This window comes from Dromiciops gliroides, chromosome 2, assembly GCF_019393635.1.
Source record: "Dromiciops gliroides isolate mDroGli1 chromosome 2, mDroGli1.pri, whole genome shotgun sequence".
Taxonomy (NCBI): domain Eukaryota; kingdom Metazoa; phylum Chordata; class Mammalia; order Microbiotheria; family Microbiotheriidae; genus Dromiciops; species Dromiciops gliroides.
The window spans coordinates 250,725,697-250,752,823 of record NC_057862.1 but is presented as its reverse complement, the minus strand read 5'-3'; the positions used below and the strand labels follow the sequence as shown (position 1 = coordinate 250,752,823).

Sequence of the window (27,127 nt, the reverse complement as noted above, 5' to 3'; positions counted from 1 at the left end):
CTGTGGGAAAACATGCTAGTTTGGCTAACAAAACAAGGAGATTCACTCACAGATAGATACATGAACAGATAAATAAGCTTTTGAGTTTCAAGTGCCTAAAAGAATTTTTGTATCAACTGATGTGCCTGGACCTTCTAGTGTTAAAAGGAAGTCTACATAATAAATTTTGTGTGAAATGATAACAGAGAGAAGTAGAATAAAGAAAACAATAATCACAATGAATGACCTACAAGAAAAACAACATTAAAAGACATAAAAAACTTTGATAAATGCATGGGTGAGAAGACTAGTGATGAAGCATATTCCTCTCAATAGAGAAGACTCTAAGGATGGAATGAAGCATATGCTGTCAGATATAGTCAGCTGCACTTTACTTCATATAGTAAGGCACCTAGGTAGCACAGTGGATAAAGCTACCAAAGCTACCAAAGTGGATAGAACTACCAAAGTTTAAATCCTGCCTCAGGCACTATTAGCTGTGTATTCCTAAGCAAGTCATTTAACTTCTTCCAGCCTCCGGTTCCTCATCTGTAAAACTGGGGTTAATAGTAGCACCTACCTCACGCAAAAAATCAAGTATCTTAACATATGTAGTGTACTTTACAAAATACTAGCTACCATAATTATTATTATTATTAACTTTTAATTCTTTATTTGAAAAGAGAGTTCTATGGGGGAAGAGGGGGTGTTTGTACTAGGAATAACAGTTGCATTAAAAAAATTTTTAAAGAAAAAAAAAACCCTAATAGTTTATAATCAGTGCAACCAATTACACTCTACCTACTCACTTTCCAACCCTGTGCCATCTGGCTTCTATCTTCATGACTCAACTGAAACTACTTTATCATTGTATACTGCCTACAAACATGCCCATGTCTCCCCCATCCTAAAAAAAAAATTATGTAATTCTTCCATGCCCACTATCACCCTATATTCTTTGTGCCCTTTTTCCTTGAAAAGACTATCTACAATAGTGCCTCCACCTTCCTCTCACTCCCTTTCTAACTCCTTACAGTCCAGCTCCAACCTTACCATTCCACCAGAACTTTTCTCTTCAAAGTTACCAAATCCAATGACATTTTCTCAATCTTCATTATCCTTGATCTCTCTGCAGCCTTTGACACTTGATCACTCTCTCCGCTTCGATACTCTCTTCTCTCTATGTTCTTGGGATACCACTCTACCCTGGTTTTCCTCCTACCTCTCTGACCACTCCTTCCCAGTGTCCTTTGCTGGATTCTCTTCCAGATCACACTCTCTAACCATCAGTGTCCCTCACAGTTTTGTCCTGAGCCCTCTTCTTTTCCCCCCTCTATATTACTTCACTTGGAGATTTCATCAGCTGCAATGGATTTGAATACCATTTTTATGCTAATGATTCTCAAATCTACACATCCTGCCCTAACCTCTCTGCTGACCTCCAACCTCACATCTCCAAGTGTCTTTCAAATGTCTTAAACTACATATCCATCTTAGACATCTTAAACTCAATATGCCCAAACAAAATTCATTAAGCTTTTCCCCACCCCACCCCCAACTCCCCAATTACTTTTAGAGAGCAAGATCATATTCCCAGCCCCTCAGGCTCACAACCCAGGTGCCATACTCAACTCTTCAGTCTCTCACATGGCTGGTATAGCCAGAACACAGATAAAAGGAGAGGAATAAAATGGCTTAGGGTGCAGGGGGTCATCCTTACATACTGACACTTCTGTCTCCTCTATCCAAGACCACTACAGATAAGGTCATTACAGATTGACTAAAGTAAATGCTTGATTTTTTAAAAAATCCCATAACAAAAGCCTCCAGATTAAGAAACTATGGTGATACATAGTTCACGTCACTAATAGGTAAACTGGTTGAAAAAGTATTCTTTGCCAAGGGAGAAAAACCTTTATTTTTTATTTTAAGAAAAGTAAGCGTTAAGGGACAAAACCAATCACTGAATCATTCTTCTGTGAATGCTGCCTGCACCCCCATACCTCCCACCCCACCACCTTAATGTCAATCCTCAAAATGATATCCATGCACATACAAGTCAGTTCCTTCTCCTTGTAGGAACCTTAAAATATGGTATTTGGGAAAGGAAATTTAAAAATAAATATTAGACAAAGTTATAATTAGATGTAATGACTATATCCAACCAAACCAAGCAATTGTTATACTTGAGACTTGGCCCACAGGCCTTTTTTTTTTTGTTTCTTGAATTTTAGGTTATGATACACATTGAGAAGACCCTATGGGGGAAGAAGGGGCAGCAGCAGTAATAGTTGGCACACTCTAAATTTAACACATCTCTTCCAACTGTTTAACAGTTCAGAGATGGAGAGGCCAAACCTTTTTTAGAAGAGTGGCTTTGTGGGGCAAGTAGGTGGCACAGTGGATAAAGCACCAGCCCTGGATTCAGGAGGACTTGAGTTCAAATACAGCCTCAGATACTTGACACTTACTAGCTATGTGATCCTGGGCAAGTCACTTAACCCTCATTGCCCCACAAAAACAAACAACAACAACAACAACAACAAAAACCACAATAGTGGCTTTGTGAAAACAGTAAGAAGGAACCTAAGAGAAACTTTGCAAAAGGTAACATGAAGTCATAGGAGAAGAATGGAATGGAGAACTAAGTAGTTCCACTTCCTTGTGGAGCTAAGTCTATATATACAAATACATAAAGAAATTATTTTACATAAAAATAACTCACCTAACATTGACCTAATGTGCTATTTTAAAAAAAGGATCAAAGTTGATTTTTATGCCCAGGTTTACAATAGAAAACTAGAAGATGTTATTTTAAAAAATGATGATTATTGGGGCAGCTAGGTGGAGAAGTAGATAGAGCACGGGCCCTGGATTCAGGAGGACTTGAGTTCAAATCCAGCCTCAGACACTTAACACTTACTAGCTGTGTGACCCTGGGCAAGTCACTTAACCCCAATTACCTCACCAAAAAAAATGATGATCATTGAACAGTTATTAAAACTCTTTGCTTAAGGTTCCTGATTTGTAAAATAAGGGGATTGGACTAGACTGCACAACAAGTAGGTCGCCCAGCCTCTGCTAGAAGATTTCCAATAATTAGAGGGCCTCATGAGTTCACAAAGGAGGCTATTTTGATTTAGGGTAGTCCTAATATTTTACTGTATCAAGTTACAATCTGACTCCCATTTTCATAAGACCATAGATTTGGAGCTGGAAAAAACCTAAGAGGTCATCCAGGCAGGCACTCTTAGTTAAAAAGGAAGGAACTGAGGTCCAGATAAGTAAAGTCATTTGCCACGCATCACAAAAAGAACAGAACCCCTGCTTCCAAGCAGCAATCATTGTTCTGTACCACTACTGCTCTTGGTTCTGGCTTCTGGAGGCAAGCAGAACAAATTTAATTCCTCTATTACTATCTCCTTCAGGTACCTCTCTATTATTCTCTCTCTCTCTCTCTCTCTCTCTCCCCTCTCTCTTATATTTTTACTCTTTCCATTCCTTTCTTTCTGATCTCTCCAATTTGCATTGATACCCACAAATATTGCTTAGCCTATAGCATTCAAAGCCTGAGGTGGATGATGAAAGGGGAAAACATGCTTATTTTTTACATGAGAAAGAAATGAGCAAGTCATTTTTATAAGAAAAAGATATTTTCTTTTAAAAATGACATCCCTATCATATATGGTTACACACACACAGACAAAAGGTTGCAGGTTTAAAGGAGCATACTCTAGGCTGCATTTGTCTCTAGTGCATGTGGTTGACCTTTTAGCAGAGAACCTAATTATTTGTAAATTGGTGGGTTGACACAGGAAATTTAACCTGAAAGCTGAAGCGCTCTTATTTGTGATAATGTTCAGTGAGAGAAAGATTAAAATCTTGATTTTGTAAAAACCTTTGTTTCTTTATCTCAGAGACTTAAGGACACATCAGAATTCAAATGTATTCTCTACCTTCTGAATGCAGCAGTATATATGTGTATTTTATTTTCAAATTTACTATCAGGATCTAAAGTACAAGATAATTCTAGGTTTTAACAAAGAGATAAAGCAGTTTTCATTTAGGCAGACTTCAGTATTTCACATATTTATACATTTATATTTTATTCAGTCAAGATTTTTTTATTCCAAATACAAGCATTTTAAAAGTTGAGGTTTGTTTTCTTTACAAAGGATGGCACAAATTTCCTGAAAAATTACTTGTAAAATTCAAGGAAAGGAGTTAAGTTCCTCTAATTTACAAGTATATATACATACATGTATGTATTTGTGTGCATATATGTACATATATGTAAACATATGTTTATGCTGCAGCTTTAAAACAAGTTTTAAAATTTCCTTGACTCAGAAATTCCTTTATTGTTCTTTTCCTTTTTATTGATACAATTTGTCTTTATATTATATTTATTTATGAATATATTGCTGTCCTCCCTGCCTCACCTAGAGAAGTTGAAGATGCAAAAAAATAGAGTACAGGATATCAGCCCCAACTCATGGCACATACAATACTCCACACTCACAGTTCCATACCTCCTGCTCCAGCTCTGCAAATAAGGGAGGGAAGTACATGTTCTCAATTCTTATTGGGGTATAAGTTTGGTTATTACACAGCATTCAATTTTGTTTTGTTTCCATTTATATTCCTGTAGTCATTGTGAATGTTGTTTTCCAGGTTCTTCACTCTGCATCGATTGTCTTATCTATGTCCCTCAAGCCTCCATTGAAATATCCCATTACGTTCATAAAATATTATATTGCATCTATTGCTACCAGTATCACTGCCCAATCAAGGGATGCCTACTTTGTTTTCAGTTCTTTGCCACCACAAAAGGTGCTGTTATGTATATTTTGGCATATGCTGGACCTTTCTTTCTTTGACCTTCTAAGGGCACATGCCTAACAGTGAAATCTCTGAACCAAAGAGTATTTAGTCACTTTTTAAGCATATTTCCAAAATACAGAATAGCTGAACCAATGCACAGCTCCAACAATATATATGTGTGTGTATGTATGTGCATATATATATATACATATATATGCCTCGAAAGATGACTTCCTCAATTTATTGCAAAAACACCCAATTTCCAGCAGTTGCCTTATCAGTAGGATTTAAGGTAAACACTAGGTCATGTTCACCTTCTTTATATCACAGCAGGGGAAGTCAACTACCAGCAGAATTCAGTCATATTGGATTGGTAAGTCTTTGATTTCTTCTTGGAGGTCTCCTCCACATATTTTCTGATAATAGGTCATGAGAGCTCAGGTGATGGATTAACAGATAACATAAATCAGGGCCTCCTCCCCTCACATGGATTCTGATTTCTATGCCAGGAAAACATTCTTTGCCTTGCAAAAGGACAAGCTCCAGAGGTTTGTACAATAAGGTATGAAGTTCAATTACCTAGCGTGGTCAACCATTCACTTTGATCTGCCCATTGCCTCTCACAGGAGGCACAGTGGTGGCAGTTTTCTCTCATCTGAATACCTGGACAAACCGGAGCAGACCTGAGGGAAGCAAAATGCCAGTGGGCAATATGGGCCCATCCTGGAGGCAGTGGCAGTGGCAGTGGCAGCTGCAGAGGAAGCAAAGGCTGGTAGCAGGAGCTCCTCACCCACAGTGGTACTAAAGCACGGAAACAGCTCCTTCATTCTTGTCTTTCTATAGCCTCTACAAAGGTCAATGATTTCCATTTAACACCCAGCAAATTGTCAAAGACAACAAAAATGGAAATCAGATTTGCTTTAATTAGCATTTCTTACTATCCTTTGATCATTTAATTGTTGGGGAATGGTTCTTGGGCTCATAATATTTAGAGATGTAGTATATGGATATTCACATTTCTGTCTTTGATATCAGAGGTATATCCTAGATAATTAATGCAATGATTTTTTCTTAGTTTGCCTTCTTATCCTAGCTTCACTGATTTTGTTCTTATAAAAGCTTTTCAGTTTCATGTAATTGATCATGATTATCTCTATTATTTGTTTAGTTGAGAATTGTCCATCCAGCCATAGTGTGAGAAGCACTTTGATCCATGTCCATCCTGTCAAACATCCATTTGGAATTTATTATAGGTGTATAGCATGAGGTGCTGGCCTAACCTTAATTTCTGTCAAATTTCTTTTCTCATTTTCTAGAATCCTTGTCAAACATGAAGTTTTCCCCAAGTAATTTATTGTCTTGAGTTTTTTTTAATTGACTTATTTAGTTTCATTATTTCTCATTCATACTTCTATAATCTGTTCTGGTTTTCTATAGTCCAGTCTGCTTTTCTACATTTTAAACTAAAATAGCCTTGATGATTATTGTTTTATAAAATAATTTTAGTTCCCCCTTCATTCTTACTAATAGTACTCATATCATCCTCTCTTTTTTTCTTCTGTGCCTTACTCAGAGTATCAATTCATGAACAAAGCAGTGTTCTGTGGTAGAAGTCATGCCATGTCCCGAGCCATGAAACTAAACTTTACCCCCTGTTTTTATCATGATCACATACCACTCCAAAAGCCAACGTCTATATCTCTCCTACCACAGAAAATGCTGTGCCCTTTTTGTTCTTAAGTTGTTTTTCAGTCATCACCCACTTTTCATGACCCCATTTGGCAAAGTGGTTTGCCATTTCCTTTTCCAGCAAACAGAGTGAGTGACTTGTCCAGGGTCACACAACTAGCATCTGCAGCCATATTTGAACTCACAAAAATGAGTTTCTCTCACTTCAGGTTCTGTACTCTATCCACAGTGCCACCTAGCTGTCCCTTTCCTGGAAGGGGATAGAGTTCTGGTAAATACAACCATTCAGGGAGAAGTAGGACCCCTAATGTGCAAATGTTAGCATGAACATGACAAAGATGAAGATGTAGCAAAGGAGGCTGAAAAAGAAAGGTCAGACAGAAAGTGAAGCATCAGGAAAATCTAGAGAGAAGGTAATCAGCATCAAATGCTACAGAGGTCAAGAAGGAAGAGGAGTGAGAAAAGGTCATAGGATTTGGCAAATAAGAGATCATTCTTAACTTTGAAGAAATTATTTCAATTGAATGTTGGGGATCAAAAGCCAGATTGCAGAGTGTTTAGAAGAGAAGAAGAGAGGAAATGGAGGAAGCAAGTATGGACAATTTTTTTTTTTGAAGTTTAGCAGAGAAGAGATAAAGGATGCTAGATAAATGAGGATGGTAGGATCAAGTAAGGATGTTTTGAGGAAGAGGGAGCATGGGTATGTTTGTGGGTAGCAAAGAAGGGGTGAGTAGACAGGGAGACACAAGGTTGGAGAGTGTGGAAATGATAGTTGAGGTTAATCTGCTGGGGAAGATAAGAGGGGAAATGAGGAAGGGTGTATGTAAAGGGGTTGGCCTTGGCAAGGAGAAAAGTCACCAATCCATCAGAGACAGGAATGAAGGTGATAGCATAAGATGTAAAAACAATATAAGATAAGAAAAGAAGAAGAAAAATCACTGGTAACTTTGAGGAAGGTATCCTCACTTTTCTCAAGTAAGTATGAGGTGAGGTCCTCAGTTGAGAGGGTAAAGGGAGGGGTATTATGGGAGGCTTGAGGAGAGACAAGGTTTGAACTTCCTTCATGTTGAATGGGATAGAGAAGCATAAAAAGGTTGACTTCTGTATCTCTGGCATGTTTCCTATATTGAGGTTTTTAGGTTGGAGAGATTTTTGGAAAACAACTACTTCATCATCTTGCTAATCATGTGATCAGTTTCTCACCTTTGAAGTAAGCTTTGGTAATCAGGTGTGACTGACCTGTCATTTACTATAAATGAGAAATCTAGGGCTAAAGTGAAAGAACTCTTCCTACTCATCATCACTTAGTTTGCATTTTTCTGACCCTGTTTAGCATTTAAATGGTATTTTAATTTCTTTCCAACTTGTTCTAAAAGAATTTTAAAGTTATTTCTTATGATCTAGCTCAGAATCATCACCCCCAAAGTGTAGAAAATTGGACAGAAAGAAAGCAAGAGCAATCAATACTTTCTTTTTTTTTTTTTTGTGAGGCAATTGGGGTTAAGTGACTTGCCCAGGGTCACACAGCTAGTAAGTGTTAAGTGTCTGAGGCCGGATTTGAACTCAGGTACTCCTGACTCCAGGACCAGTGCTCTATCCACTGCGCCACCTAGATGCCCCTGCGCCACCTAGCTGCCCCAGCAATCAATACTTTCTGAAGGCAGACCAGGATTCTGTGTTCTGAACCACAACTCTATTCAGTGTCAAAAGAAAGGGATGGGCCTTGCAGAATAAGGAGTAATGCCTCCGACCCCACTGATAGGCATATACCCCAAGGAGGTCAAAGACAGAAAGGCCATATTTTACATATATACATAATACATATTAATATTCATTTTGTGACAAACCTTTTATGGCAAATAAAATGGTCTCCCCATTGATTAGCAAACTTATCAGCTAAACTAATTATGGTATACAAATGGAATGGAATGAACAGTCAATATTAGAGTAATATGATATATGAACTACTTAAGACTGAAGTAAGGAAACCCAAGAAAACATTATACATAAAGACTACAAAGATATACATGAAATGAACAATAAAATGAAATTCAACACTGGGTAATTATACTGACCAAACTTCACCCTAGGGGAAAAATGAAAAGGTATACTTCCTTCCTTTCATTAATAAGTAGGGAACTATAGGTATGGCATATTGTTCCAAGAGAAAATATACTGAGCTAGAGCAAGATTTTAAAATAAATAGGACATAAAAACAAAAGACTGATAATTTTTTTCTAAATGAGAGATAATGGCAGCAACTACGAGAGATAATACTCACATACACACTTGCACATACACATACATACATACACAGACTAAGCCTAAAAGTTGCTCAGTAAGCTTTTAGGGTCCACATAGTTCAAAATGGTCTATAGGGTGGTGTTATGAAAGATAATAAATCAGCTGAGATCGCTGTGAAAGTGCCAAGAATAACAATGTAAATCTACCACCTTGCCAGTTTTGCTTCTGGAGCTGTTACAGTTAACCCAGCAGTTGCCACCTAATGATCAGTCCCATCAGCAGTTGGATGGACATGTTTACTTATCACATCCTACCCCTTGCATTTAATGAAGGACCTGAATTCTTAGAGATTAGCAGTAGCACCAATTAGCACTGAGTAGGTTTGGCACCACAATCTTTATATATAACAAATTAAAAAGAGGCAGTAGGACCAGTTTCATGGACTAGCCCAAGTACCTATTTCACTCAGGTGCCAGAGAGCTTAAAATTTTACCATTCTTTTGGACTAATCACTGCCCTCTCAGAGCATTCTTTTTTTCCCCTTTTAATTGAATACTCCTAAGAGGTGTATTTTTAACGCATCATTTGTCACTAAAACCTTAATGGAGATGAGTTTACTAGATCACTCATTCCTCCTTGTTAAAAGTCTGTCCTATGAAGATAGTGAGATTTTGATATATGAGGGGGAGGGAGAAAAAGCACAACAGGAGGACAGAATTGCCAAAGGTCCACTTTGCCTAATTCACAATTTTGCCAAAAACAAGTTCTAGAAAAGAATCATCTGTACTGCAGTTATAATTAATGGACTGATGTCACTAGGGAAGGTTAACTCAGCCTTTTGCTGATTGGATTGGATGAAGATATGTATGGTATGTGTGTGTATGTATATGTGTGTATATACACGCATACACACACACACACACACACACATATATATATATATATATATATATATAATCTGTAGAGATAAATCTGGGAGGCACTGCTAATATGCTAGGTGACAGTAAGAATCTAAAAAGAACTTAACTAATTAACTTAACTAGTTAGAGATGGACCCAATTTAACAAGATAAAATTTTATAGGGATAATATACTTGAATTTTTAAAAAAAATCAATTGGGAAACTGTAGACAGACAACATTACATTTGAAAAAGATGTGGATATTTTAATGGGACCACGTGGCGGCCCCCAAAACATACATACATACACACATACAATCATAATCTCAATTATAGTCCTGCAACGGAAGGACTACAGCCTGGCCAGGCTCCATCTGTTCAGTTCTGGAAGCCACCATTTATGAAGGACACTGGAAAACTGTAGCATGACTAGATAAAGACAAATAGAATGGTGAGGGGACTGGACATATAAAGAAACTAGGAATGTTTAGCAGGGAGAAGACTTAGTGAGACTATGTTGACATTATCCAAGCATCTGAAGAGACAATGGGATGAAGAGATACTAAGTTTGTCTTGCTTGACCTCTCCCCATCCACCTACTCAGGGTGATATAACAATGAGTGTTAATTTCAGGGAGGTATATTTAGGCTTATTGCAAGGTAAACTCTCCTCACAATTAGAGCTGCCCCCAAATAAAATGGACTGCTTCAAGAGGTAGGGGATAATCATTTGACAAGGACCTGTAGAGATTTACGTACAGTACCAGTTACAGTAGATAAATCCTTAGTTCCTATCCACTCAGTTGGCTCAGGAGATGATGAAAGCTTCTTTCTCAATTAATTTTTACTTCAATTTATTCTATACTACCAGTAAAAGTAAAAGATGTAAGAAAGAGTGCCAACTTCTTCCTCTCAAGCTTCTCAAGATTTTGTATCTTTTTAATGTATCTATCTCATCATATTTCCTATTCTCTGTGCCTTTTCTCTCATGCCTAAAATGACTTCTCTTCATGCCTCTGACTTTTAGGATCATTAGCTTCCTTCATCAGGAAGTTCATATGCCACTCTAGAAATCTCCTTTCCTTATTCTCCTAATAGCTATTATTCTCTCCTATCCACGTCAAATTATACTGTGTTCACTTATCTGTTTAAATATTGCACTCCATCAGGAGCATACAAGATTCTTGAGAGCAAAGGATTCCTTTCCTTTTTGACTCTCCAGCTATAGTACCTAACACTGTGTCGTTCACATAGCAGGACCTAAAGAATGTTTGTTTAATGACTTCAAGATTCACCTCATGTGCTACTACTTCCATGTGCTACCTTCCCCTAGCAGAAAGTCTCTCCCTTGTCTCATATTTCCTCATCTATATTTATCCTTTACCTAGGCATATGCAACCATGTTTTGTACTTATTTGTATTAGTTAATAAGTATTACACTTATTTTTATGGGAGCAGCTAGGTAGCAGGGTGGGTAGTGTGCTAAATCCAAAGTCAGAAAGACCTAAATTCAAATCCTGCCTCAGATACTTACTGTGTGACAATGGGCAAGTCACTTAACTTCTCTCCATCTCAGCTTGCTTATAGGCAAAACGAGGATAATAACAGAACCTATTTTGTAGAGTTGTTCTGAGGACCAAATGAGATCATATGTGTAAAGCACTGTACAAACCTTGCTCAGGGGCCATGCTAATCTTCTCTGTATCATTCCAATTTTACTATATGTGCTGCCAAAGCAAGCATGCATTGTGCAAACCTTAAATGTTGTAGTTATTACACATGCATGCAAAAATAATTTTATTTTCTACTATTTTGTAATTGGGAGTTGAGGCTGTATAATTTTTCCATTTGGGTTTCTCCATAGCTCGCTCTCTCTCTCTCTCTCTCTCTCTCTCTCTCTCTCTCTCTCTCTCTCTCTCTCTCATCTGTGATTTCACTTGTATACTGAGATCTGATTGAAGAATTGCCTTCTACAAATTCAGATTGGCAATTTTCTACAAATTATATTTTAGAGAGTTGCCTGAGATCCAGAGACGTTAAGTGACTAGGGTAATATGGGCAGTGTGTACTAGAAACAGAACTTAAATTCAAATCTTCCTGATTCTAGGGCTAGCTCTCAATCCATCAATCCATGCTACCTCCATGCTTTGCCCTCTTTGAGGGTAGTTACCCTGTCTTAAGTGGCAGCTAAGTGGCTCAGACTCATCTTCCTGAATTCAAATCTGGCTTACTAGATGTGTGACCCTGGGAAATTCACTTAACTCTGTTTACCTCAACCTAAAATGATCTGGAAAAAGAAATAGCAACCTCCTCCATATCTTGGTCAAGAAAACCCCAAATGGGGTCACAAAGAGTTGGGCATGAATGAAAAACAACTGAACAAGACAAGAACACTATGTCTAACTCATCTTGTACAGAGTAGAAATTCAACAGTATTTATTGAATGAATAAGACTGTCATTCCTGGATAGCACTGGAGAAGATACAACTATTATGAAATATAGTTTATTAACTTATAAAAGGCCTTATAAAAAAGAAGTCACTTCATAGGTTATAACCTATAAAGCCAAGCAAGTTCTAACATACATCATCTAATCTGTCCCTTATCAATTTTATGTGATATTGTCTTTTTGTATATTTCCATATTTCCAACATTCTCTTCATTTTTAAAATTCAGACCAGGTCCTGGCTAAATGAGTATGTTCTAGGCTCACTATAAGCAGGTTCTGGAAACAATACAATATAAAACTAGACTATATTTTACTGTGTTCTATTGAAAGCTGTACTCACTGTTTTTAAGTCTTGGAAAACTCAAGATCCCAAAGCATAAAAAGGATCCCAAAGTAAAAAAAAGACACAACTTAGTGATTTGGGATGGGGGAAATCAAAGGTTACTAATGCAAATAGTATTTCTGGGTAGGACCTTAGTAGAAGCTCCAACACAAAAGTATATGGCTGGGGGCAGCTAGGTGGTACAAGGGATAAAGCACCAGCCCTGGATGCAGGAGGACCTGTGTTCAAATCCTACCTCAGACACTTGACAATTACTAGCTGTGTGACCCTGGGCAAGTCACTTAACCCCCGTTGCTCTGCTAAATATATAAAAAAAATTAATTATATGGCTAATTCCTGAGATTTTAGTTTCAAAACTTCAGGAACGATTTTTTAAAGATATGTTAAGTTAAAAACTACAAACTATGAAGACAAAGAAAGATAGGAAAGAAATTAACCAGAAGAGGCATAAACTAACTAGCTAAGATTGTATTTAACACAAAATAAAAATTCAGCTGGTTTCTTAAATATAATATCTATGGATTATTAGGTATCCAAATCTTAGGACAATCTAAAGAGAATGCTACTGAGAAAAATGTAACATTTTATAAATTGTTTTGTACACAAGTATCTTCTGAGATGCAGTTTAAACCATGATGAAAATGTGATGATATGCTGAAAATCTGCTAAAATGTTGCCCTTACCTTCAGTAAAACTTCCTGTAAGAGTTATAACCACAAAAACTTTCCCCTCTGGCTCCAAATCCACCTGAAAGAGAAAAAGAAAAAAAAAGTTTTATTTTAAAAGTGCTTTTTCTGTCTCCCAGGTTTTCAAAAGTAGATTTCACATAATACATTACAGATGTGCTATCTGATGTCTAAAGGGGCAAATGACACCCATAATTTCAGAGTCATTTTCCCTGTGAACCCAGCCTTGTATGTAAATACCAGAGGGTTGAGAGAGCAACTGAAACTATATAACTGACCGGTGGGAGTGCTGAGAATCAAAACTAAAAGAAAATATTCTGTACTTTTGCTATGATTCTTTCCTGAAATACAACTGAAGCTGGCTAACAGCATAACTCACATTCTTTGACTTTAAAATGTGTTTTGTGATACAAATCAGACTTCTATAGTCAATGTTTTCAGTTTTACAAAATACTTTCTTCAAGACACTAGGTATTGGGGGAATAGTGCAAGTATTAGCAATGATTTTACAAATGAAGAAATGGAAACGGGCAAAGGTAAAACGACTTGCTGATAGCCAAGTCAACGAATGTTTTTTTGTTTGGTTTTTTAGTGAAGCAATTGGGGTTAAGTGACTTGCCCAAGGTCACACAGCTAGTAAGTGTTAAGTGTCTGAGGCTAGATTTGAACTCCTGACTCCAGGGCTGGTGCTCTATCCACTGCTCCACCTAGCTGCCCCTCAACAAATGTTTTTAAGTGCTGACTGTGTGCCTGGCTCTGTGCTAAGCACTGAGGATACAAAGAAAGGCAAAAACAGACCCTGCCCTCAAGGAGCTCACAATCTAATGGAGGATGACAATATACAATCAGCTATGTATAAGCAAGGCATATACAGAATAAATGGGAGATAATCTCAGAGGGAAGGTATTGACATGAAGGAGGACCAAAAAAGGCTTCTTGTTGAAAGCTGGGCTTGACTGAGGCTTGACAAAAGGCAGGGAAGCCAGGAATCTGAGAGAATTTCAGGTACTGGGGTCGGGGGAAGCCACTGTAACCATAAAAGAGTCTGGAGATAGAATGTCCATGCTTCTTAGAGAAGGTGGTACTTAGCTGAGATTTGAAGGAAACCAGTAAAGCCTGGAGGCAAAAGTGCAGAGGAAGACAGGTCTAAGCACTGGGGACAGCCAGTGGAAATTCTCAGATTTGGGAAATGGGAGTGTTGTGTGTGAAGAGCAATGAGGAAACTGGTATCAATGGAGTATGGGTAAAGAATAAGAAGACTAGAAAGGTAGGGAGGGGAGAGTTTACAAAGAGTTTGAAAAACAACAAAGGTTTTTGCATTTCATCTTTCAGGCTATATGAAACAACACTTTAACCCAAGTTTTCTGACTCCAGATTCATTTCCAATATACCACTCATGCCTTGATTATTTAAGACCCAGAAAGACTAGTGACTTGCTTAAGGTCAGATAGCCTGTCAGGATCAGAGTATGCCCATTAGTTATTTTAACAGAACACAGAAACCAGAATGTGCCTCTTTTACAGTTATTTATCTTGCACTGCAAACTGTTCTCATAACTTCTTCCCCACCCTTGCCATACAGCTCATTACCACAATGGTCACCACATTATAAATTCTCCTGGCATTCAAATTGGTTGGTCACATGAGGCCTATTGCTAATTTACTAATTCCCTCCAAACAATCTTGAAACCACTTGTGAATTGATCATCTTTACACAACAGAAGCTCTCAAAATAGAGTTCTCTGGGGAGATGACTAAACTGGAGGTCAGCTTTTAATTGTCTCCACTCCTGCCTTAACTTGTCTCAAGTCAAAAATATGTTATTTTTACAAGCCACTCCCTTGTCTTCAATATAAAGCCCTGGCAGGGAACACAGAGAATCACAACATAAACTGCTGTTGGCAGACAGAGAGCTGCATGCTGCCTCAGGACAGATTGACAGTAAGTACCGTATCGGCAATCATCCAAACACTAGTCCTTGAAAAGAGAGCTATAATAATAGCCCTGCAGGTCAGCAGAGAATATGATTCCACAAAAGAGGTGTTCCAAGGTTTTCTTAGTAAAGTGAGGGGGAGGTAGTTTCTAAAACACAATAGATCTAATATGGCCAGACTTCATCTATGAGAAAGAAGGGTCTCTGAGACCTCTGTCACTTACTCCTGGGTATTCTGGGAAAGGAAATGGGCTGGCTGAAGTTTCATTCCTCACTTTATTTGTTTTTGTTTGTTTGTTTGTTTGTGAGGCAATTGGGGTTAAGTGACTTGCCCAGGATCACACAGCTAGTAAGTGTCAAGTGTCTGAGGCCAGATTTGAACTCAGGTCTTCCTGACTCCAGGGCCAGTGCTCTATCCACTGTGCCATATAGCTGCCCCCATTCCTCACTTTGTAACCCTTCCCACCCTTCACAATCTATCATCCTTCAGTGGAGAAACTGGTTCAGAAGACATCTTCATACTTAATGTAGTCTACTTAGGAGAGTATAAATGCTTTGAGGGCAAGAACTATTTTACATTTTTTTGTAGCCCCAGGGACTTGTTTAATAAATGCCTATTGAATTGAATTGGATTATGTATCTAGTCAACATCTTTGCAAAGCTGTTCTTCCTACTTATAGTGCTACTTGTCCATTTTGACCAACAGTATGGAACAGGAACTATCTGCACTCTTGCAGCTGCTCAGAAATTAGTGTTCCTAAAATAATTCACATTCTTGCATGAAATTTATAGTACTCTTGAACTGGATAAATAAATGTAAAGCCTGGGTGACCTACAAAATGAGACAGTCTTCTTTCCCCTCCCATTCCCCATCTCAGGTACTCCCCAGGTCTCAGTCCTTGGCCTCTCGACTATTGTGTGTTTAAACTCAGAGAACTCATCTATTCTTAGAGATTCAACTATTTCTATCCTGAATGACTCAAAATTTGTATTTCCACATTGGAGTAGGAAAGGGAGAAGGACATATTTGGAAATAAAAGTTATATAAAAACAAGATATCAATTTAAAAATTTAAGCAAAAAATATTTGTTCAAAATCCATTTTTAGAATGCCTTCTTCCTTCTCTCCTTCCCACTATCAAAATTTTACCCATTCTTCAATGTTCAGCTCAAATATGACATTCTCCATAAGGTTTTCTCATTCCAGCCTACTGTCAGCCCAAGGAACATTTTAGTCAGGGGAGTCATAACCCCACATCAGAGAGCCAAAGCTGAGAGAACTGAAGATAAGGCAGAGGGGATAGCTAAAGGAGCTAGTCTATTCCAAAGCCAGTGTCACCAGAGATCAAAGGGGTAAAAATGGGTTCTGAAAACTAGTGATCAGTCTGGAGAGGGAACATGTACAGGTAACAAAAATGAAAGCCAGGGGATGGGATAAGAATTTAATCCATGAGCAAGTCTGGAAGGTCTAAATCTAGTATATAATAGGTCCAGAATCCATACTATCTAGACAACAGAGAGGACAAAAACTCAAACAAAGGCCATAGAACAGGCCACTAACAGCAAACAGGACCTTGATAATAAGCCGGCTTCTCACCTCAGAGCATTTAATTTTGTTCCTGCTGAGACAAGTACCAGTACCAGTGTGGCTTGTCCAGGCCTGTAAGAAGCAGGTAATTCAGAACATCATTTGGCTGAAGGGTGCACAGGCGAGAGAAAGGGAAGAACAAAAGGGAAAACATAAATGGGTACAGACATCCACACTGATCCTCCCTTCTCAGAACACCAAATGAGTGGTACAGTCAGTGCTGAGATTAATAACACATCTTGTATTTGTTGTTTAACTATTGATATGTGTATGTTTTAACTGCCTAATGAGGCAATATGTTTTATTCATTACAGGGGAATATCTGATATTTTCCTGGTATCTTTTGTACACTGTGGGATTATTTATTTATTTATCTATCTATTTATTTATTGCAGGGCAATAGGGGTTAAGTGACTTGCCCAGGGTCACACAGCTAGTAAGTGTTAAGTGTCTGAGGCCAGATTTGAACTCAGGTCCTCCTGAATCCTGGGCCGGTGCTTTATCCACTGTGCCACCTAGCTGCCCCCACAATGTGGGATTTTGATAAATATTTCTATTGAACCTGAAATTCTTTCTCCTCACCTCTCACCTAGGCAAATCTTACTCTTGAGAAGCAGCTATAAAAGTATGTGATCTTGGGCCACACCAATCTAAGGGACTCTCTTCCTCTTCATCTTTCTCCTTGTAAGGTATCTCTTGGCTCTGTTCCATTCTCTCCACTCCTACAGCAGCTGGCCAAAGTTGGGCACCCAGCATCTCGTGCCTAATATCTCATATTTCCTTTCTTTCTGCTCTCCAACCCATCCTCCACCTGGTTGCCAATATCATCTTCTTAACACACACATATGATCCCATCTTTCCCATACGCAAGTATCTTCATTGATCCCTTATTATTTCTAGACTAATAACAGCTAGTATTTATAGGGCTCTATAAAGGTTGTGAATATTATCTCATTTGATCCACATAACGACCTTGGAAGATAGGTGCTATTATTATTCCAACAGCTTTGGCTCTCTAGAAGCAAAAACAATCATGGCCTTTCATTCCCCCATTTCAGTTCTTAGACATTAACTAATTGATACCTAACTTGGAAGTGCCTAGAAGCTCAAATGAACACAATATACTGCCTAAGGCTGAAATAAAGGAATTAAATGCCTTGCTCCTCTAAAGCCAAAACTGTTTGAAAGATACAGGAAACCACAGGCTTGGGATAAAAGCAAACGCATGGGATTCCCCAGAAGTCTCTAACTATCATTACTATTATTACAATTATTTTAAATTATAATTTAATAATAGTACTCCAGGTATATACAGCTAGGTGGCATAGTGGATAAGCACTGGCCCTGGAGTTAGGAGGACCTAAGTTCAAATCCAGCTCAGACACTTTACACTTACTAGTTGTGTGACTCTGAACAAGTCATTTAACCCCAATTGCCTCAAACGTCCAGGGCCATCTCCAATTGTCCTGATGTATACTTTGCCACTGGATCCAGATGGCTCTGGAGGAGAGAATGAGGTTGATGACTTTGCACAGCCCAGCCTCATTTAAATCCATGTCACTTAAATCCAATTCATTGCAAGTCGTGACATCACCTCCCGATGTCATGGTTCTCTTTGAGAACAAAGGACAAACAACAAAAACAAACAGCACTTTATAACATATTTAACATACAACACTTACCTCATAGGTATGTACTAGAGGCTGTACTAAGCTAGTGAACTAGTGTGAGTATTACTGTATGATTTTTAGAACCAGCTGAATGTCTCAGTGTATAGCATGATTTACCTAGAATCAGTAAGTTCTGAGTTCAAATCTTGTCTCAGATACTTGCTAGCTGTGTGACATTGTCACTTAACCCCTGTCTGCCTCAGTTTCTTCATCTGTAAAATGGGAATAATAGTAGCAATTATCTCTCAGAATTGATGTGAGGATAAAATGAGTTGATATTTGTAAAGTACTCTGCAAACCTTAAAGTTCTCCCACAGTACTTTATAACGTAAAGTCTGAGGATAATTTATTGTGCAGGAAATGTCTAGTAAGATGCTACAGACTACTTCCATCAACAGTGTTGCCTCCCAGGTTACCCACTTTACACTAATCATTAAATTTAATTTTATGAGATTACCTTCATAATTCTACTTATAATATCATTTTTGGATCTTGATTTTTTTTCATTCCAAGGATTGCTAGTCAGTTTTATACAGTAATTAAAATATCTGGCAGGACATAATCAAAAAGGAAAATGCTGTTTAAAATAACTACAAAACATATAAAATATTTGAGAGTCAATCTACCAAGGCACACTTGTAAAATACAACCACCAAAATAAAACTATGAATCTGAATAATCAAAGAACTATTCAGTGCTCGTGTCAATATAATAAAAATGATGATAGATTTAAGTTAATTTACAGATTTTTTGCAATATCAAACTATCAAATATCCCTTTGATACATTATAGAACTAGACAAAATTACAAAATTCATTTGAAGGAACAAACGATAAAGAATTTTAAGGAAAGTAATGAAAAAGGGAGTGAAGGGTAAATAACACTTCCAAATGTTTAATTCTATTGTAAAACATAATCAGCAAAATTATTTGGTTTTGGTTATAAAAACAGAAAAGCAGACCAGTGGGATAGACCAGATAAAAAGAAGAATCAGAAATAAATGAACTCAATTTCCAAGTTAGATAAAACAATATAAATTACTTAGAGAAGAACTCCTTAACTGACAAAAATTGCTTGGAAAATTATAAAACTTTTTGTCAGAAATTAGGTTTAGGCTGCATCTCACACCATCTGTCAAATTTAGTTTAAAGTATACATGTGACTTTTATATGAAAGATCATACCACAAAAAAAAAAGAAAAGAAACAGATCAGGTACTTTTTACAGTTAGGACTAGGGAAAGAGATGATAACCAAACAAGGGAAAGAATCAGTGATAGAAAATAAAATAGATCATTTTGACTATATGAAATAGAGTAACTTAACAGAAATGATTCAACTAGGAAAAGAGAAGCCATTAGTTGCGGGAAAAATTCTTGCATCAAATATTTGTGGTAAGGATTTGCTATTTAAGATATACAGGAAAGTAATACAAATATATAAAAACAAGGGTCATTCCCCCAATGGTTATAATCAAAAGGCATGAGTGAATATTGCTCAAAAGAATTGCAAACTATTAACTACCATAGTAAACATTGCTCCAAATCACTAAGATAAATGCAAATCAAAACAACCCAGTATATCAGCAAAGATTATAAAGATGGGAATAGTCAATGTTAAAGGGACTTTAAAAAGATAAATAGAAACACTATTTGTGAAATTGTGAATCTCTCCAACCATTTTGGAAACCAATTTAATATTACAATTGAAAAAAAAATCTATTTAGAATGCCAATAGCTTTTTTTTTTTTTGTGAAGCAGTTGGGGTTAAGTGACTTGCCCAGGGTCACACAGCTAGTTAAGTGTTAAGTATCTGAAGCCGAATTTGAACTCAGGTCCTCTTGACTCCAGGGCCTGTGTTCTATCCACTATGCCACCTAGATGCCCCCTCACCCATAGCTTTTGACCTAGATATCCCAACACTAGATATAAATTTAGGCAAAAAGAAAAATTCCATAAACACCAATTTTTTTCTGGTAACAAAGAACTAGAAAGAAAGTAGATGCTCACTGGTTGGGGAACAGCTAAACAAATTGTGATACATGAATGTGGTAGAATATTATTGCATTGAAAGAAATGATGATTATTAAAGAAATACAGAAAAGGTTACATGTACCAATGCAAAGTGAAGTAAGCACCAAACACGATCTAAACAACATATCCAATATATACAATAATATAAATGGAGGGGGGGAAACCCACAAAAATGTAAAAATGATGTTTAATTATAATCTTCCTTTGCAGAAATGTTTTTCTTTTTTTTCTGTTTCAAAGGATGACTCACTGGATAAAGGAGGGGAGAGGGTTATAATCAATATGAACTTGATGTAAGAATAATAGAGAGCAATAAAAATTTAAAGTAAAAAAAGAATATGTTGGATTTAATTAGCAGAATCTAATCTTGTTTTTCACAGAACTTGTTTAACTCTTCATTTCATTGCAACAGAATGGCACATAAGCTGAAATTGTTTCCATCATAACATTTGTGCAAATACTCATCAAGAACACTAAAATATGAAATAATTAAATGACCTGTAAAATACTTCTTGTTAACTTTTATTGCATGATAAAAGGAATCCACCCAACCCTTTATTTGCTTCTATAAGGAATAATGTTGTGCCATCTTTCTATATAGCTACAACTTCCTCCTTTAGGAAGGTTTGGTTCATAGAGAGAATGTGAAGATTGATATGATTCCTTCAGAAGTATACCTACTCATTGATCACCAGACAACCATCTTATATTCAGCGAAGTTATAGTTGATAGATTGCCTAAAAATTGTATGATTCTTTGCACCTTTTGATTTTTTGCTCTCCCTCTTCCCCTTTCCACCATTCTGCAACAATCACTGCTAAAACAAAAGGGTATATCACAAAGGACTGAGAGTAATTTTCTAATTGTCTTAGTTTCACAGTTTTTAATTTTTGTTTTTAATTTCCTTTGTTTCTAATTTTCTTTGGCCTGGTCAATCAATCAAAAAGACTTCGTTAAGTTCTTACAATGTGTCTTGCACTATGCTAGGTGCTAGGGATACAAAAATAATGAATGAAACAATCCCTTCTCTCAGTGATCTTAGAAGCAGGTTTCAGCTATTGTCAGTTACTGTGCTTGGAAGCCTTTCCAGCAAGGTAGAACCTAGCAAAGTTGACATTCAATTGGTCTAGCCTTAAAAAACCAGAGTCACTCCCAAGTATTATAGAATAAGACTTTAGGGACAGCTAGGTGGCACAGTGGATAAAGCACTGGCCCTGGATTCAGGAGGATCTAAGTTCAAATCTGGCCTTAGACCCTTGACACTTACTAGCTGTGTGACCTTGGGCAAGTCACTTAACCCTCATTGCCCCACAAAAAATAATGAAAAAAGAATAAGATTTTGTGGCACTTTTTAACATTAAAAAGTTCTCTAAATTTTAGCTCTCCCCTTTATTACTTTTAATTCTATTTCTTTATTTTAATTACATCTACTGCCTCCCAAAGCATACCTATATGCTATGTTAGCCCCTTACTTCTTTTTCCTTTTAAAAAATATTCTTTCATCCCTGTCTATCAATCTTCCTGGGTAAAGCTAACTTTTAGTCTCTAAGTATGCCCAGGTGTAGAGGTTCTTAACCTAAGAAGTCTATGGAATGATTTATTTCAATATAATTTATTTCCTTTGTCATTTTCTATATTGTTTATTTTATGCATTAAAAATTATTCTGAGAAGGGGTACTTTGGCTTCAGACTGTCAAAGGGGCCCATAGTGGTAATGGGCCCTTGCCCTTGAGAAACTCAAACCACCCTTGGGAAAAAGAATGCTTTTAATACCATGAGCTATATATTTGACAATCAATCTGCTTTTCCATTTAAATGGATGGAGCAGCAATGAAAAGAGATAGCCCACTTTTACTATATGGTCTACATATTATCCCACATTTATGCTCAGTTGTTAGCATTGCTGTCTTTCCCTAGCTGGCAACATATTAATAAATACAAGCAGTTTGAACCAAGGTTTATATTGCAACATTCAATATCACTTCAGACTCCTGGAGATGCCAGGACTTCCTTTCAGAGCTAGAAATCCAAGTATCTTGTTGAAACAATCCTTTCACTGAACTGCTGTCGGATTACCTGTTTCTCATATGAAAGATTCCTTTGCACTCCCATTCCCCCTGCTTGGAATGTGCTTCCTCCTCACCTCTGCCTCACAGAACTGCTCAAGCATCACTTCCTTTACAAAGACTTTCAACTGTCTATGCTCTCCCTCTGGAAGAACTTGCATTTCCTTATATTGTATTTTTCTTCTTTTATTTATTCTGCATATACTTATTTGTATACCGGTTGTCTCCCTTCCTCTCCGTCACCGACCCAGAATGTGAGTTCTTTGTTTCATTCACTGTATGTGAATGTATCCCTGGCACAGTACCTGACATATAGTAGGTGCTTAATAAATATTTGTTTGGGGGGCAGCTAGGTGGCACAGTGGATAGAACACCAGCCCTGGATTCAGGAGGACCTGAGTTCAAATCCAGCCTCAGACATGACACTTACTAGCTGTGTGACCCTAGGCAAGTCACTTAACCCCCATTGCCCTGCAAAATAAATAAATAAAGATTTGTTTGAGTCACTGAATATATATTTCCTTATAGCAAAAGTAGTGCCTTCTTTATAGAAAACCTACTTGTAAAATGTAGCTTCTTTCTTTTCTTGTTTTACTTAAATAAAGAGGAAATAAGACAAATCTGAGAACTTTTGCATATTGAGATGATGTGTATATGTGTGCATTTGTTAAGCCATGAGGTGTCCATAGAACAGGAAAGAGTCTTAATATGCTTATGTACATCCATATAAATCAATCAATAATCATTAAGTACGCACTGTATGCCAGGGATAGAGGACCAGGCCTGGAGTCAGAAAGACCTGAGCTCAATTCCAACTTCAGACTCTTCCTAGGTGTGTGACCCTGAGCAATTCACTTAAGCCCTATTTACCTCAGTTCCTCATCTTTAAAATGAGGACACACAGAAGAAGGAAATGAGAAACCACTCCAGGATCTTTGCCCAAAAAACCACATGGACAGAAGTCCATGGGGCCACATAGATTTGGACATGACTGAACCACAACAATTCACTATGTCCAGGCACTGTGCTACATGCTGAAGATTAAAAAAAAACGATGTCTGGCCTCAAGAAGCTTACATTCTGGGAGAGGTGGAATGGGGAGAAGTAGCTCATAGGAAGGAAGCAAGAAAAAAGTCCATGGAGGGGAGGGGAAGAGGGGGAGTGAGTAAACTTCACTACCATCAGAATTGGCTCAAAGAGGGAATAACACACATACTCAAGTGGGTATAGTAATATATTTTTGCCTTGAGGAAAAATGGGAGGAGAAGGAGATGGAGGGGGGTAGAAGAGGGGAAGGAGAGAAGGGAAGTTTTGGAGAGGGAGCTGTAAAAAGCAAAATGCTTTAGAGGAAGGTGAAGTGTTTAGCATAACACCACAAGTATGACATATATTGAATTGCTTGATTTCATAGGGAGACTTGAGGAGGGAGGGAGGAAGAAAAATTTAGAAAACAAAATTAGCTCAAAGGCCATAACCTCATCAGAGAGGGCTCAAGGAGGGAATAACACACACATCCAATAAGGAAGAGTAATCTATTCAACCCTTCAGGAAAGTAGAAAGGGAAGAGGATAAGGAAGGAAGGGTGAATGAAGGGAGGGTAGAGCGGGGGAGGGGGCAGTCAGTAGCAAAACACTTATGAGGAGGATTAGGGCAAAATAAGGTAGACAATGGAATAAATATCATTGGAAGGGAATGGGATAGAGGGAAATAGTTACGTTGATTGACTACAATGTCAAAATATATGGTACCTACTCTGCTGGGCTATTATGAAGAAAATTCTCTGTCAAGTTCAAGGTACTATATAGAAATTGTGATGAACAGGATGCTATTAGAAAAACCTGGAAAGACACGCATGAACTGAAGCAGAGAGAAATGTACTGTATACAAAATAACAGCATTAATGTAAGATGATCTGATGGGAAGCACGTGGTTATTTTCAGCAAGGCAATGATCCAATATAACTCTGAAGAACCTAGGAAAATTGCAGTACATCTACAGAGAAAGAACTGATGGTATCTGAAAACAGACTGAAACACTTTTTTTTTGGGACAATTCCTTAATCTGAAGTTTTGTTTTTATCTGTTTCCACTCACACCCTAGATAAGGTGGAATTATTTGCCATGAATACTCATATATATATATATATATATATTTTTTTTTTTGCAGGACAATGGGGGTCAAGTGACTTGCCCAGAGTCACACAGCTAGTAAGTGTCAAGTGTCTGAGGCTGGATTTGAACTCAGGTCCTCCTGAATACAGGGCTGGTGGTTTATCCACTGCGCCACCTAGCTACCCCATGTATAATTTTTTTAAAAGAAGCTTACATTTTAAAAGGGGAGAAAACACGAATATAAATAAATACATAGGACAGATGGAAGGCAGTAACTTTAGAGGGAAAGACAATAACCACTGGGAGTAAGGCTCCCTGTAAAAGGCAGTGTTTGAGCTGAATCTTTAAGGAAGCCAGGGAATTTAAGAAGGTGAGGAACTGGAAGGTATGGGGGCCAGCCAGTTCAAAGATACAGAGAAAGCAGATTTTGGAACAAGGTGTGTGAGCAATTGTGAACAGGCCAGTGTAGCTGAAACTAGGAATGTGGAGAGGAGAGTAATAGGCCAGGGAAAATGAAGACCCTTAAAATACAAAAGAACAGAGATTGTTGGGGTAATAGGGAACTGTTGGGACTAATTGAATAATAAGATGAAATAGTCAGGCCTGCATTTTAGAAAAATAACATTGGAAAATGTGTGGACATGGGAATACATGATAAAGGCAAGAGATGACAGGCATGAACTAGGGTAATGATTAAGTGTGTGGAGAGAAGGAAATCTATGCAAGACATGTGGAGAAAGAAACAAAAGGATTTGGTGATACTTGGTTATTTATATCAAATACATAACATATAAATTATCAAAAGTTAAAATGTTTAAGTCAAGCTAAGATTTTAAACTTTATTCTAAATGGTTTTTATTGTTTCAGAAATTAAATTTCTTTAAAAATCCTTGTTAGTCAATTTCTCCATTTTTTATCAGGTAAACATGGGAAAAACTCTTAATATATGATTCTTTGGTCCTTTGAGCTAGGAAAAGTTATACCATTCATTATGTCTTGATTCTAGGAGTGATATCATCTTTGCCATTACTAAATCAAAAGAGGGGGGATTTTAAATTTGAAGATAAATCCCCCTCCTTTTTTAGATGGGACAACTATATAGAGAGGTCACTTGATTTTCACATATCTCACAATATTTGTAGAAATCGACACAGAATGAAATAAGCAAAATGAAGAGAAAACAATTCTGACAATATGCATTTTTCCTAACACAGTGACCATGAAATAACTCATAAAATGCAGTACACAAAATAAAATTGGTAACATGCAAAACATTTTTTCTTGCTAGTTCTTTCCTCCTCTTTGCAGATATAACAAATCATCCATTTGTTAACATCAAACTTATGGCAAAAGCAGCTGCAGACATTTTAGCACAAAGTTTATCTAATACCTTTACTTTCTCACTAATCCACATTGCTGACTCTATGTTTGGGCTTGGAGCCCAAAGGACTTGTGCCATGCTTTGGGGACATAATTGCAACACAAAACCTGAGTTTTAAAGGCAAACAATGAAAATGTGCAATGAATGAATGGGGAACTCTTTACAATGGTAGGGCAAAGGAGACCTTGAGACTCCTAGTAGGATGCCAGCCACTCCACAAACCTGCAAATCTGTCTCTCATTTTTTTTTTCTCTACTGACCATTCCCTCATGGAAGGTTGCCAATGCAAAAGTGAAAATGAGTTTACCAATAAGATCACAGGAATTCTTGAAGTTCCAAATGCTGAGGATTGACTGTTTAATTTTTTAATGGTTTCAAACACCCTATGTAAAAATGGTCCTGCCTTTCAAGAGCTTTTATCTTAAACTTAGAACTGTCAACTGCGTCTACATAGATACAGGTCATATAAGGAAGAATAGTAATAATAAGTAATAGCAATAATAGAGGGGAGGGTGGTGATTTGCATCCATTTGATCAGGCTAAGTGCTACAGTGGAATGAAAGTAGACCAATATTAATAGCAAAAATTCTGAGGAACTAGTCCTCTTCCTTTTAAGCTGAGAATAAACTCTGGTAAAAGGAATCTAAAATCACTTATTTATTATAGGTAGTCTCCAACTTAACAAATAGACTTTATAATACAGCTTGCTTGCAACTTTAAATTATACAAGGAAAAGTACAAAACTGTTCATATTCTTTGATACAGTGATCCCATTATTGGACCCATGGAGATTATTGACAGTGTCTATCTGTACAAAAATGTTCATAGTAGCACTATCTTTAAGAGCAAAATATTGGAAACAAACTTATTTACTAAATGATTTGGGGAATGGCTGTACAAATTGTTGTATGTAAATATAACTGAATATTGTTGCTCAACAAGAAACAATTACTATGAGGCAATCAAAGAAGCATGGGAAGAGTTGTGTAAGTGAACAAAACCAAACATCACATGCTGTTCATTTCTCCTTCTCCCCCCTCCCCCCACAAATACAATTACTACAACTAAGTAAATTAAAACAACTTTAAAATTCAGATGGATGATGGTAGCACCAACTTATTAAGTATCATTTTAATGAATTTAAAACTAGTGAAATATGAGTCTGTGTATTTTTAGCCATAATCCTTTTATATTGCTTTATTAACAATCATCAAGGATTGTACTTTGTGGTAGAATA

At 37.2% G+C, this 27,127-nt stretch overlaps 1 protein-coding gene and 1 non-coding gene across 2 annotated transcripts in view; both read right to left on the bottom strand.

Annotated features, from left to right (window-relative positions):
- PRKCH (protein kinase C eta) overlaps positions 1-27,127 on the bottom strand; it is a 290,916-nt gene that overhangs the window by 200,251 nt on the left and 63,538 nt on the right. Inside the window, exon 2 of the mRNA XM_043990361.1 lies at positions 13,110-13,173. Within this exon, the coding sequence (XP_043846296.1) occupies positions 13,110-13,173 (64 nt within the window). The remainder of the gene's footprint in view (positions 1-13,109; positions 13,174-27,127) is intronic.
- LOC122744975 lies at positions 11,270-11,373 on the bottom strand. The gene has a single exon (XR_006355297.1). It is a non-coding gene; the product is annotated as a U6 spliceosomal RNA (small nuclear RNA).